This window comes from Brassica napus, chromosome A8 (genome assembly GCF_020379485.1).
Source record: "Brassica napus cultivar Da-Ae chromosome A8, Da-Ae, whole genome shotgun sequence".
NCBI lineage: Eukaryota > Viridiplantae > Streptophyta > Magnoliopsida > Brassicales > Brassicaceae > Brassica > Brassica napus.
Genome location: NC_063441.1, coordinates 14,595,723 through 14,611,042, shown reverse-complemented (window position 1 = coordinate 14,611,042; position 15,320 = coordinate 14,595,723). Strand labels below are relative to the sequence as shown.

The following is a 15,320-nucleotide window of genomic DNA, read 5'->3' as shown; positions in this document are numbered from 1 at the left end:
CTCTTTTCTCGAGAGTCTTTAAAGGACGGTACTATAGGAATGCTTCACCTCTTGAACCGATCCGATCTTACTCCCCGTCATATGGCTGGAGAAGTATGATTTCTGCTAGATCTCTGGTTTGTAAAGGACTAATTAAAAGGGTGGGAACAGGTTCATCTATTTCGGTATGGAATGATCCTTAGATCCCAACCACTCGCCCGAGACCAGCAAACAAAAATATTCACAACAGTTACCCGGATCTCACAGTGGATTCCCTCATTAATTTGGAATCCCGAACTTGGAATATCGAGGCAATTAGGGCTTTGGTGGATCCTCATGATGCAAAGCTTATTGAAAGTATTCCCTTAAGTAGACACCAGATGGAAGATAGGAATAGATGGCATTTCACTAATAATGGAAAATATTCGGTTAAATCAGGGTATCAAGTGGAACGAGTCTATCCTGATAAAGAAAAACCACCAGATTTTTATGGACCCACAGTGGATACGTTAAAAGCTTTCTGTTGGGAAGTGCGGTGCCCGCCGAAGTTAAAGCATTTCCTATGGCAACTCCTTTCGGGTTGTATAGCGGTAATGAAGAATCTTCGGGGGAGAGGGATACAAGGAGATATTTGTTGTGCTCGATGTGGAGACCCGGAGGAATCAATAAATCATGTGTTTTTTGAATGCCCTCCAGCACGTCAAGTGTGGGCTTTATCTAAGATACCATCGAATCAGAACTATTTTCCTACTTGTTCGTTTTTTGGTAACATGGATCATCTCTTTTGGAGAGTTACTACAAAGATGGATGATCACCAATTCGCATGGATATTATGGTATATATGGAAAGGTAGGAACAATAAGGTGTTTAGTAATCTGGATATTGATCCAAGGGAAACACTTCGATTAGCAGAACTGGAATCGACACTTTGGGCTGAAGCACAGGTAATCACTACTCAAAGTAGGGAGCGACAAGTACAGACCAGACCTATATTAGAAGCTACAGGACGATGGTGTTTCATAGATGGTTCGTGGAAGGAGAAGGAGATATTTTCGGGACAAGGATGGTATAGTACCTTACCGGGTTTTGATGGTTTACTTGGAGCAAGGAATGTAAGGGCGTGTCTATCACCTCTTCACTCGGAGGTGGAGGCTTTGATTTGGGCAATGGAATGTATGAAGAACTTACGACAGTTTCAGGTTACGTTTGCAACGGATTGTTCTCAATTGGTGAAGATGGTTTCGGAACCAGAAGAATGGCCAGCATTTGAAAGCTACGTGGAAGATATCATGCTTTTACGAAGAAGTTTCCTCAACTCAGACATCATCCATGTACCCCGAACGGAGAACCAAAGGGCGGATAGCTTGGCACGTAGTGCTAGGAAACAACCGTCTTTCGTCGTTCATATGGATGCGGAGTAACCGATTTGGTTTACAGAGTCAACATGAGTCTGTGAATGTCTTGCTGTCAAAAAAAAAAAAAAAGCAGAAGAAGTTCCATGCCAGTGAAGTTGCCTGCCACAAAGTATGTTTCCTAGGCTGTGGGTTTGTTTCCCAAAAAAACAAAGGCTGCCTAGAAAGCTGAAACAGAAAAGAAACCAAAGATTAGAGTTGAACAAAACCATTAGGACGCACGAATGAAAAGATCATGAATGAATCTTGTACCAGGAGAGTCAACGTCCCAGGTCCTTCAAGTCAGTTTGCTTTCAATCCCACAATATCTGACCATTGGATCTCGATTTTACTCTTAAGACCTCGTACCAACACTTCCCAAACAAGCTTATGTTTTGCAGAGTAACACTTCGCCACCAAAGCACTTTTTTTTTTTTTTTTGCTAACCGAGTATTCTGGCTCCATCGAGGTGGTCCAGACTAGAGACCGAAGTGAGCATGGACGCTGCCAGGACGTCACCATGTGGTTCACCGTGTAACGGTCTTCGGTCTCGGATGCTGCAGCCCATATGTAAATTCCGCAGTGGCCAAGACTCGAACCCAGGGGCGGGCACTCCAGCTGGAGCTCCTATACCACTAGACCAAAGCACCTTCTTACCTTGATTTATACTTTTTTTTTTAAACAAAACCATGTACAAGTCAGATCTTGAAACCACCACGAAACAAAAGGCATATATTTTCAAAAGGGTGGCAGGAAAGTTGGGAATATATATTATGAATTTATGACTATACGAAATATCACAAGTCTTGTTGCATGATGGTTATGTGCATTGGGTGTGTTAAACTATATATTTTCTTCCAAAAGGCATATATTTTTCATAGTTGAAGATATGCTTTTCCCAGATTAAAAACTTACAATCTATATATATAAAAAGGAAATTGCAATCTATGATTAAAAAATTACAAATATTATTTCCAATTATTAGTTTTAAAAAACAATTTCCTATTAGTAAAAGGATTGTGCAACATATATATATATATAGAGAGAACACAATTGTCTCACAAAAACAAACACGAGCCCTAAGTAACCTTGCCTCCAACAATGTCCATAAGATTCGGAAAGATCTTCTTCTTCTTTGTTGCCCTCGTCTTGTTTGTGGAAGCTTCGCATGCTCGTTATCTACTGCCACCAATAACTGATTTGATAAATGGTGAAATAGTCGAGCTACATCCTATGATGAAGAAAGTGGTTGATGGAGAAGCCAACAAGAAGGTGAAATCGAGATACATTGGTGGCACCAGACGTTTTCGAGTTCGGAAACCAAGTTTGATGAGGATGAGTATGTTTTAGAGCTCAGATTAATTAGGTCTTCAAAATCTGCATAATGTTGCTTCTTCTTTTTTTTCTGTTTAATTATTTAATCAATGTTGCTCCAAGCTTTTTACTTTTGATTTCTTTGTACCATCGAAAAAAGTTCAATCAATCTGATTTTTGTTTTGGTCAAATTCTTATTTCGTGCTTCTTTAAGTTATAGTTGGTTGGTAGTTTATTATTGTGAATTTGCTGCGAAATAATGTATACTCGGGCTAATGTGATGTGTACGTTCATATGCCTAATGTTTCTTTTTGGCTTGTTTCCAAGATAGGATAACGTTACATAGGCCGCTTCACGTGTGTGAAGGATCAACTCCCAAGTGAATTCTCAAAGCTGTACGGTATTCATGTACGACTTTAAACCCCAAAAAAATCTTGAATAACACAACAACAAGAACCAATCTTTGAGCAACAATGAATCATCCGGGGGATAAACCCGTTACCGTCAACATGATCCTTAGCTAGGGTTTCTCGCACCGGTAGGCCTTCCATATCCGCAAGTGATTCTTCGCCTCTGAGTTGACTCAATCCATCATCGTCACCGTGACACAGCTCCTTCTCGGGTTCCACTTTCTCGCCCCTTTCTGTCTCCGCAGCCGCGTAAACGTCAGCTTCGCCGCTGTCCTTGTCGTCCATGGACAATTCTCTTGTCTTTTGTTCTGTCTGTCTCCTCCAGGCCTGTCTGTATCGTGGGTTTGCAAGGAGAGAGTAAAAGAAACAGAACAGATTCTGTAAGGCAACAAAGGTAGCCGCTTTCCGACCGATCACAAAACGCTGCGTTTCATCGGTTAAGCTTCCGCTCTAAAGCAGTCTTCAATTAAAAGCACATCGCTTAAGCTTCCGCTTCTGTTTTTAATTAGTGATTTTCGGACGCCACAAACAAAATTTAGTGATTTTGTAATATTTGTTAGAATTATAACAAATATTATTAGTCTTGTTATAATTCTATTCTTTTAGAAAAAAATGGAAATTACAATTTCAGATTGCATTCCAAAAAGAATAAAAAAACATTCTCAGTTTAAAAAAAATAAAATACTATTTCCGATTAATAGTTTTACAAACGATTTCTTAATTTCGAAAAAGAAATTGCAACATATAATATATACAGAACACACGTACTTTATGTGATTAATTAGTCTCAGAGAAAACACACACAAGAACCTTGTCTTCAGTGATGTCCATTGGATTTAGAAAGATCAGCATCTTCTTCTTTGTCTAGCTCGTCTTGCTTTTTATGGAAGCTTCACATGTTTGCTTTCTCGAATCACTAGAAACTTTTTTTTATAAACAGTGAGAGAGTCATATCCTATGATGAAGAACGAGGTTGATGTCTTGATGATAAGACCCAATCAACGAGGAGGTGAAATTGACATATCTCAGTGACTTGTAAGCGAAGCTTATAAATAAATACGACATCAAAGTGATGTGGATTGTGGAGGATTGATGTTGTCTGTGTCTTTGTTTTCCTTTAGTGTTTACCGATTTAACTTTCAGGCTTTTGTTTTGTATTGCAACAGGTAAGAAGAAGTCGACGATGGAGCTCTAGAGTCCGGAACCAAGTTGTGATGTGGATGTTTCAGAGGTTGTTTAAGAAAAATAAAGGTTTGACACTTGTTCAAACAAGGTCTTTTAGGTTTCTGTCTAACAGTATGAACCTAGATCGTTTTGTAATTGTTATCAAAATCCTCTTTTTAATCATGTACTTTTTGTTAAATAAATATATATATATATATATATATATTAAACCTAAATTAAACACATGAGATCCATAGCGTGATATGTTTTACTTAAATCTTATTGGAGTGGTACATGTTAAAGAACGTAGTGGAGATAAAAAGGAAGTTCACACACATAGTCAATGCTATTATGCTTTGGGGATTCATTTTTATAATCAAATAGTTGGTTTAGTTATAACTTATTGGAGTGTTACAAAAAAAAAAAAAAAAAGTTATAACTTATTGGATGAAACAGCAAATGGTGATGGAAAATTAGACAAACAACAGTTAGCAAGAATCATAATTAATATCATATAGGGTGAGTAAAGTTAAAAGGCAATAAAGGAGAGCTTTAAACATATGGATGTTTAAATAGACCAATTTCAATGGGACTGACTTGCTCCATTTTTAACATCTCTACAAATAGTCTTATAAGAATATATCATGATTTTGAAGGTGCATATAAATGAAATATTGTTCAGTACTCTAAAGCCATTACATTCACAAGATGAGTGAGTTTATTTCTTAAAACTTACATTTAGTTTTATTATTTTCTTTGTTGTTTTTCAACATCTATCTTCTATTTGTGTCTAACCTACGCTATACAAATGTTTCATTAACATCTAAATAAACAAACTGATTTATTGTGATGATGAATTGACTAACTTAGAAACTACTAAAAATGTTTGCTATGAGAATAATTTTGTCTACGTCTAAATAAATAAACTGATTTATTGTGCTGATGAATTGACTAACTGAAAAACTACTAAAAATGTTTGCTATGAAAATAATTTCACTTGAATATGTTGAATTTTAATCTAGTCAATATGCCCTCCAATTATATCTTCCAAATCGTCCACACTAACACCAAAAACCAATTATATATATCTAAGAATTTTGACACCTAAACGCGAGAAAAACACCGATGACCATGACTAAGCAACTGAAAAGCAATATTTTAGTCTATAGACTTCAACTTCTCTCATTCGTCTTTAATGGCAAATTCTCTCAAACAGAGAATGATAATCAATTATGTGATTTTTACAGTTTTTTATATATCAAATATAACAAATGTCCAAAACTAGCCCATTACAAAGACGCATCACAACGCTAAACAAGATAGTTTCACCAAAAAAATTCTCGGTATCTTTGCTTGCCATTAGCTGTTGATTAGAGTGCATTATTCATTTATTCTCAATAAGTCTTTTGTAATATCTGACACCAAACCTCATTGTCATTGTCTTCGATACTGAAGCTCATGTCGATCATTGCCGAGCTGGAGGATGGACATTTGGTTAGCAACTCTTCAAGGAAGACTGGATTGAGCTCAAGATCAGGTGTTGAAGATATGCTTTGAGCTATAATCCCAAATTAAAAAAAAACTTATAAAATATTATTTCTTATATAGAGGGAGAAAGATAAAAATAAATAGGATATTATGTGATATTTCCAAAGCCTATCCAAACATACGACTTCCTAATATACAAAGGAAATTGCAATCTCTAATTAAAAAGTTACAAATATTATTTCCAATTATTAGTTTTAAAAACCAATTTCCTAATAGTAAAAGGAATGTGCAACATATCTCTATATATCTCTATAATATTATTTTGTAAGTCAGTTTCCTATGTGTCGCGCTCACGTTGATTTTCATGACGGTTAATTACAAAGGTAACCTTTGAACTAAAAATATTATTTTTGATTTCCATTTATATCAATTATTTATATTTCCTGTTCTTAATAAAATTGATATTAACTTTTAAATTTAGTTTTCATGTTCTTACAAAACATACTTATCATCATAAGATAAAATTAAACTAAATCTAATTAACAAGATGTTCTAATCTTCGTCTAGTTGTAACAAACAAATTGTGATTCATTTAAAAAAAAATGATACAACTAATATACTAAAATATGAATAACAAAAAGTCAAATCAATACATTATTATGAGTGGGTATGAATTTTCATAATATTACAAGTTATGTATATTAATGCCACTCTGATTTGCAAATATTTTTACAAATATAAGAGGATAAATTGAACTACATTAATTTAAGAAAACAATAATAAAATTTTAAGAAAAATCTGTGTTTAATTTAAAATATTAGATGTAATTCAACATATCAAAAATAAATATTTGAAATAATACAAAATATTATATGTGAAATCACATATCAAATTAAGATGGGAACATGATGATACATAATATATTTTCTTATACATTTAAACAACAAAACAACTTTAAACTTATAAACAAACGAAAAATATATTTATCATTTGTTATAATTCAATTATTATGTAAAATGTTTGCTGAAGAATCACCAGTATACTATAGAGAGAAAACAATTGTCTCACAGAAACAACACACGAGCCATAACTAACCTTGCCTCCAATGATGTCCATAATATTTGGAAAAATCATCTTCACATGCTCGTTATTCCCAGCCACGAATAACTGAACATGATAAGCCCTGTTCGTTTCAAGAACGCAGCGGCAGGGAGGAGCGACCAGAATTTAAAGAGAAACAAAAAGAATTAATAGGAAAGAGAAAGCAAAAGTGAAGGAAATTTATGTGTTTTCAGTCGCTAGAAAAGGAGAAAGAAGATGAACACTGACGCTGCTTTTTTTAGCGGCCGTGGCACCACCGAATTCGTTTGATTATTTAATCGCAGCGTCTTCTGTTTTTCAGTCCACCGATGAGTGAAGAAGGAAATCATTAACAGTTTTTTGACGCTGACTCTAGTCGCAGCGTTATCAAAACGAACAGGGCTATAAACGGTGAAATAGTCGAGCTACATCCTATGATGGAGAAGCCAACAAGAAGGTGAAATCGAGATACATTGGTGGCACCAGACGTTTTCGAGTTCGGAAACCAAGTTTGAAGAGTAATTTCTTTGTACCATCGAAAAAAGTCCAATCAATGTGATTTTTTTTGGGTCAAATTCTTATTTCGTGCTTCTTTTAAGTTATAGTTAGTTTATTATTATGAATTTACTGCGAAATAATGTTACATTGACTTGTTTCCCGGTACAAGAACATGATCTAGTCTTGACCTGTCGGTGCTTGAGAATGAGTTGGGGGTGGGGAGGATGTAAAAAGCTTTTAACTGTATTTCCACATTCATATTGATGTTACACTCTGAAGTAAAACGAACTCTGTATTTATATTCTTCCAACGAAATGTGGTCTGTTAATGTTACTTTCAATTGCTTATAATGATTTTATGTTTTAGGGTTGTTAGGAAACCACATAGTGGGAGAACAGCAAAGATAGCTATCATGGTGGTGTGACAATGATGTTTTGTCTCATTAATCTGACTTCTTGCTAAGAAACTGATCAAGGACTTGCAATTAGACCCCAGTTAAGTCTCTGCTGATAAGTTTAGAAACAAATACAGTATAAAAGCGTTGGTGAAACGTTACATATAACACTGGGGATTGCAAAAAGATATTGAGATTTTCAAAAAGACCAGTACAGAGGCAATCAAGCTCCGTAGTCAGGCATTGCTTTCTTGAGGAATGTTATTGGCTGCGACTCCTCTGGGGCTAATCTGTCAAAAGGAATGTAGTTCTCCTCTTTGTTATAGACATGACACACAGTCATTATTGTCTTCATCAAGCGCCAGTTCCATGTAGCCAAGTTTGTGTACTGCCAACAACACCACGCAAGCAAGAAACAAGAATCATTTTAGTCTCTTATAAAATGCATAGAGATTACCGCTTTACAGGATAAGAAAGTGGATATTACCTTTCCCCAGTTCTCTTGAATAGACTCATGAGCGGCACGGAGGTTGTAACTAGGTATCCTTGGGCTAATGTGATGTGGGATGTGTACGTTGATATCATGGCAGAGAATCTCAATCCTGTCACAACGAAGAAACATCAAACAAATGCTCTCAAAACTCATCGAATACCAGCTTAGCAGGGTGGAGATGCAGTACCAACTAGGATAATCACAATGAACAGTTCCGTTAAGCTGTGCCTGAGCCGCGTTCCACTCATCAGCAGGCTTGAAAGGGATGTGTGGAGCTGTATGATGAACCATCGTGAACGTGCTCATCTATAGAGAAACAACAAATGTGTAAACCTTATGGCTTCCGATGCTTTCTCAAACGAAAAAAAAAGAGAGAGAGAACAGAGAGAAGCATTTACCCAAAAGTGATAGCCCAACCATGGCATCAACCAGAACTTCACCCATCCCAATATGCCAACTTTGTATATGATCAGTGGCCACCCAACGGCCATGAAGGCGAAAACACAAGCCAAGCTAATCTTCACCCTATTCACTTCGCTTGGTCTGAACTTTCTCAGATTGAAATGCCAGTTCACCCTATCACAATATTTACTATTAAGTAAACATGTATACAGAGAAAAGAAGAGTAAAAGCTTCACGTATATATATATACCAGTGAGCTATGGACAGCCAAGGCCGGATTGGACCATATCCAAGAATGATTGCTTTTCGCAGAACCGGTGATGAATCAAACTCCTCTGGTGGAACTGGTTGCCAAGCTGTATCATGAACTAACCTATAGAGAACAAACTCAAGACGTCTCATCTCTTATCCCATTGGGAATATATCTATAACAGACTTAAGTAAGTTAGGAAGAGTTACATGTTGGTTTTGGCGTGATGACGGTCATGCTTAAACCTCCATGGCTCATAGGGGTATACAAGAGGTAGGAAGGCTAGAGTACCCACAATGTCTTCTACCAATTTATTCTTTGAAAATGATTTATGAGCACAATCATGTCCTATCACAAAGAACTAGAAGAAAGAACAATGCACTTAGACAAAAGCAAGTAACAAGCCGACATAAAAAAAGAGACAGTGGATGATTGAGAGCTTTACCCCTGTAACTGCAGTTCCTGTCCAAGCCCAAGCCAACGGAAGCAGATACCATGGCGCTTTGGCAATCATGAAGAGCCCCAAAGCGTAGGAAGTCACAGATACCAACACAGACTTCCAAGCTTTCACATCATCAATCTCAAACACCTAAAGAAAAAGAAGAAGAATCATATTAGAAACAATGAGTAACAAGAACATCTTTTAAAAGCTATATACCTCTTTGGGGAGTGTGTCCATAATATCTTTTAAAGTGACATTATCAGGAAGATCTTGTCCAATTTGTTTGAACCCATAGCTTTCTGCTAACTGCTCCCTCTCTTCTGCACTGTCAGCTGAAGGAGGTGCGGCTGGAACAGCCACCGCTTTTATACATCCAACCCTTTTCTTTGCAGAAACCAAGAACGTTCTCCTTCTATGCGTCTTCCCCTTTAATAGAAGATCAATAGGTCTCACAGCATACACACCTGCATGCATCCACCAACACAATAGAATCATTAATCACTGCATTAGCCCTCTACATTCACATAAAGCAAACCCACATAGCAAAGACTAGAACTTTACAGAGCAAAGAACATATAAAACCCCAAAGTCTCTTCATTTATAACAAAAGGAGTACCTGGAGAAAGACGAGCATGAGCAACTTGAGGAGCCCTAGGAAGACATTGTTGTGGGCCCTGAGAAACCAATAGCAAAGAAGACAAATTGAGTATGGGGAACTCAAGTAGAAGAGATGGGCAACAGAGAAGAGTGCTAAAGGTGAAGCCTTTACATACCGTGAAGGCGAATAGAGAATCAGCAATTCTCGAAGCCATGGAGGAGGGGCGCACAAGTTTGAACAAGCCACAGGAGTTTCTCTGCTAATGTTTTTTTTAAAGGGATTGAATGGCTGTGAAGAGTCCTCTCACCTCTTCAAGTTCATAGCAAAGGGTTTTGTTTTTTTTTCTTAATATCAGAAATAAAAAAAATTGTATAAAGCATTTATACTCAGGAGAACTAGGGTAGTATTTTGACCAACCACCAGAAAATGTACTTTCTTCTGACCACATTTGACACTGGAAAAAAGTACTGCTCATTTGAAAACAATAATATAAAATTACAGTTATGATGATTATCAATTTAAACCAGTAATTTTTAATTTTCGAATTTTAAATGTAAATTAGTTACTAATTACTAAATATCAACTGAATCTCAATTGGAAAATCCGGTTAATTGGCAAGTGGTGCTAGATGTTGATTTTGTAAACTTTGATACTTTACAACTTGTATGTTTTTTCGCAAAGGAGAGTAAGTAATATACGCTACAACTTGTAACTTACAAGTGACGTGATAATTTTTTTCATGTCATCAAATTGACGTGTTTTTGGATCACTAATTTGTTTTGGAGCTTCATAGAAATGTAACATGCGTTAGGAGTGATACCTGCATCTGCATATCATATAGTATATAAAATAATACAACAAATTCTTTCGTCAAAAAGTAAAAATTAAAAAAAAAAAAAAAAAAATTAAAAAGCAAACCAAGCGCTCGTAGCTTGGTGGTAAAGGAGGTACAGCTTTACTGCCCACCACCCGGATTTCGAGTCTTGGCTACAACGGATTTAACATCCCTTCCGTTGGGGCGCTGGACCCCTTTCGGAGGGATAGTTGGGAATGTGGCTGCCCAGATACCAGAGTTATCAAAAAAAAAAATTAAAAAGCAAAATACAACAATTTATTATTTAGCAAACAGTATACCTATGACGCAGAATAATATATTTTTTATTATTTATAACTTTATTTAAGAAATAAATAACTCAATAATCAACCAGTTGAGAGCTGAGGGATTCTCCAACAGTGGGAGATTGGAAGTATCTAATAATTTTAGAAAAAAAATAGAAAATAGGAGAGAAGGTAGAAATGCCGTACAAATTCAACTCGACATCTCCATTAAATATAGTCTCACTTTTTTTTTATAGTAACTCCATTGTTTTATCCCTCATTTCTTTCTCCTGCAACTTAAAAATAGAACAATTAATTGGTTCATAGCATTCGATTTGATTGTCAATTATAAAGAAACAAATTTTTGTATATATCACAAGTTCGATGTTCATACATATATATTAGTTTTTGGTTAACTTAATACCAACTAGGGATGTCAAAATGAGTTATAGCTCATGAGTTGGCTCAGCTCAATTCAATTTTTCATGAGTATGAGTTCTATTTTTTATGCTCATTCAATAAATGAGTTTAATGATCGAGTTGAAATTCGTTCACGAGTTATATAAACGGCTTTTAATTAACACGAGCTAACTAATGAGCTTGGTCATTTTTATAATATATATATATATGACTTCTATTTTTTTATGTAAGAAAAATAGTTTACATATTAATCAAATTTATCTTCTAAAAATGTAAACCAAAAAGTTTTAAATATATATAAAATGTAAAAAAATATTGATATCAATCCTCATATCAAATGTATTTAGAACTAAATGTAATCAAAATATTTTTAAGATTCTCATGCGAAATATATATCTTTATGATTTGAATAGATGAAGACTTTGAATGAATCATCTTAAGACTCTTATGTGGAATGAATTTTTGGATCACTAATTTAGCTTTTTTATAATTTATTATTAGGTTTTGGTTTTATTCGGTATAAATATTAATTTTTAGATTTTTAATATTTAAATTTTAAATTATTTTATAAAAAAAATTTATTCTATATTTATTTATATTTTTTTAATTTTTTTTATATATTTTGACTATGAATTAACTCATTTAATTCATGATCTAGATGATCTGAGTAAGAGTTTACATATGAAAGCTCATATAATAAATGAACTGATATGAGTTGATCAAACTAGCTCATTTTGATACCCCTAATACCAACCAGTATTAAAATTGCAATATAAAAACTTCCTTCATTGTTTGACTATCATTATAACACAACAATTATTAGTATTAACAACTATTTTTCACCGATCAAGCAAGCTAACATTTGAAACTACAATTTATAAAATCTTCAAAAATATACATGATATTACTTGCAATCAATTTTAGTATTTTTTTTAAAGAAATTTTTACACTTACACATACTTTTTCCTTCTTCCATATCACTTAGACATACTTTCCTCATGTCCAGTACTTTATTAAATTCAAATGACTCAACTATCCCTAAAACTACAAACTAGCTTAGTTACTTTTTTAACTCATATTTTCTTTTATTTCATTTCTTTTACTTTGCCCCACCATAACCCACTAGCTCGTCTCTCTCCTTTTTAAAACTCTAATATGCTTCCGCCGCAACTCAAAAATCAAACCTTTTCCACCGCCTAGTTAATCTCAGATCTGCGATTCCTTCATTCTCTTGTTGCGAGACATGTAACTAAGATGCATCTTTCCTCCGTCTAGATGAAGCCACAAACCACCCTTAATTTGCTTCAATCTTCAAGAATCACCGGCGTTAAGATATCATCTTAAGGCTACACTCCCCAGCTTCCCGCCGTAACAGAACTCCTTCATGACGTTTTGCTCCAACTCACTCAATGTAATGCCGGCTAAGCGAGACATCTGCGTTTTGTATACCACAAGATCCCAGTTTCCTTGACAGATCCATTCACCTGCCATGACCATACAATGCTCGTCCATCTCTTGACCACAAGTAATTAACCATGCAATGCTTGTCCATCTCTTAACCACAAAAAACTTGCGAGACATATGTGTTTTGTCTACAACAAAATCCCAGTTTCTTTCGTCTAGATAGACCCATTCACCTGCCATGACCATACAATGCTCGTCCATCTCTTGACCACAAGTAATTAATGAGAGCTGTCCGATTCTTTCCTAAAATATATTCATCAAACGGCTCACAAATGATACCTCTGTTTCATGTACTACCAATCTTTGACCATTTAATTGCAACCACCCCATGTAACGACAATTTCAAAGGAGGTTGCTTAACTCTTGTAGACTTAACCAAGGTTAGAAAGCTTGTCTACCAGAAGGGTTTTTTGGAGAGTGAAAAATTTAAAGTAAGGGAAAAAGTACACCTCATTCACAAAGCATGTGAACATGCAAGAAACAATAGAAAAGTACCCTAAAACATAAACGTCTCTTTTTTTAATGACCCTTTGTGTACCATAATCTATTGTTCCATAGTCATACATTCCCTTGCTGATGATTTAATTTAAAATTTCCAAATATAATAAAAAATATCTTTCTAAATAACAACTACTATTTAATTGTGATTTAATATCCTTATTTTTCTCTACAAGAAATACGTATCACTTAACCAAAATATTTAGAAACCAAAATATTTGCAAATTAAATCATTTATCAACAACAATATTTACAGAGAATCAACATATATTTTTAACATTTTTGATGTTTTGAGTATTGTCTAGTTATTTTAGATATTTACTTTTGACTATTTGTATATATTTACTAGTATTTTTGAAAAATTTCAAAATATCTTTTATATTTTGAAAACTTTTTGATATATTAAATCTTAAAATAATTAATATATTTAAATATATAAATATGTTTCAGATATATTCAGATATATTCAGACACCCAAAATATTTTGATTCAGGTCGGTTCGGTTCCGGTTCTTTAAATACCAAAGTTTTGAACCAGTTCGGATATCAAACTAATTTTGGTTTAGGTTCGGCACTATATGTTCGGATTAGAATCGGTTCGGTTCTTCGGATTCAGATTTTTTGTTGAGCCCTATACTAGACATATAACTATATAAGCCCAAAATTTATTAATCTATCTAAAACACGAGTTATTGAGTGAGTTCACATGTTTATTTAAGCTCATTTTTATTATGTTGTTCGATCATTTATCATTCTAAAATTATAAACCAAAAAAACTAATCTTACTAAATCATAATTTAATAGTGTACATGATTATTAGTGTACATGATTATTTTAAATATTAAAAATATAAAATAAAATTTATACATAATTACTAATAATTTAAATTTTATTATACATGCAATTATCAAATTTATTTATATAAATTACTGATACAAATAATATTCAAAAATGTAATATATTATATAATCTAGAACTCTTATGGTAAATGTTAAAGTATATATCATTAATTTTGAAAACAATATTTACTTATAAAAAGTAAAATCAAATACTAGTTCGGGCGAACGGATCAAGCTTTAGTAAGTTCTTAAATTGAACGTTGGAAAATACTTATAACAACCCTTCCCTCCACTCGGCAACATCTAATTAATTTAGTTGTTTAATTTTAATTAAAAATTTAATTGTTTAATTATAATATATTAAAATAATAATATTTTGTTGTTAAAAACTTCCTTTTAAGAACCCAAACGTCAATGTTGCTCTGAGAGTAGAAAGACTCCTAAAGCGTCCACGATACCACAAAATTCCAACCTCACCAAATGCATGAAAAGTCCATAAATGTGAGCCAAAGTTGATCAGACATTAATTAGCTTTTGACAATGAAATCTATTAAATGTCTGAAAATCATGTTTACGGCCAAGGTTGATAGATTGGTTTTGCGTTGGCCGTTGAGTATGCACTTGAGTTCGTTAGATTTATTTTTCAATTTATGCGCTTTATAATTTTTGTAAAACATTATTTAGTAAAATATCGAAATAAAATAAATAGATTATATATGTGTGTATTGTGTGAAAACTCAGTTTAAAATCTAAACACCAAAAAAAATATTATGCATAAAACTGCAAATGGAAAAATTGACAAAAAGTAACAATTTTTTTTAAAAATTTACGGTTTAAATTTGAAAACTTATTTTAAAATTATTGAGTTTTGTAAATTATTAAGATGTGAAAAAATTATTTTTAAAGAATTTTTGGCCATCTCTATAATGTTATTTGAGAAGTTAGGTGATGTGTTTTTTTTGAATTATACAGAGTTATTCTGGCCCCACAGAAGTGATCCAGACTAGTCACGTGTTGCTACGTGTCGGTCATCTGTCCCTGGCGATGCCGAAATGTTAATTCCCCAGTGACCAGGATTCGAATCCAGGTGGCGGTACTC

At 34.0% G+C, this 15,320-nt stretch overlaps 1 protein-coding gene across 1 annotated transcript; it reads right to left on the bottom strand.

The window, feature by feature from the left end:
• Positions 1–7,791: 7,791 nt before the first annotated feature.
• LOC106424191 (omega-6 fatty acid desaturase, chloroplastic-like) lies at positions 7,792–10,271 on the bottom strand. The gene is made up of 10 exons (XM_013864937.3): positions 10,079–10,271; positions 9,922–9,979; positions 9,522–9,769; positions 9,309–9,452; positions 9,073–9,224; positions 8,864–8,986; positions 8,610–8,787; positions 8,399–8,517; positions 8,206–8,320; positions 7,792–8,106 (listed from the first exon to the last, which is right to left on the bottom strand). Exons 1-10 carry the CDS (start codon positions 10,115–10,117, stop codon positions 7,942–7,944), a joined length of 1,341 nt encoding a protein of 446 aa, XP_013720391.1. The 5' UTR covers positions 10,118–10,271; the 3' UTR covers positions 7,792–7,941.
• Between the last annotated feature and the right edge of the window lie 5,049 nt (positions 10,272–15,320).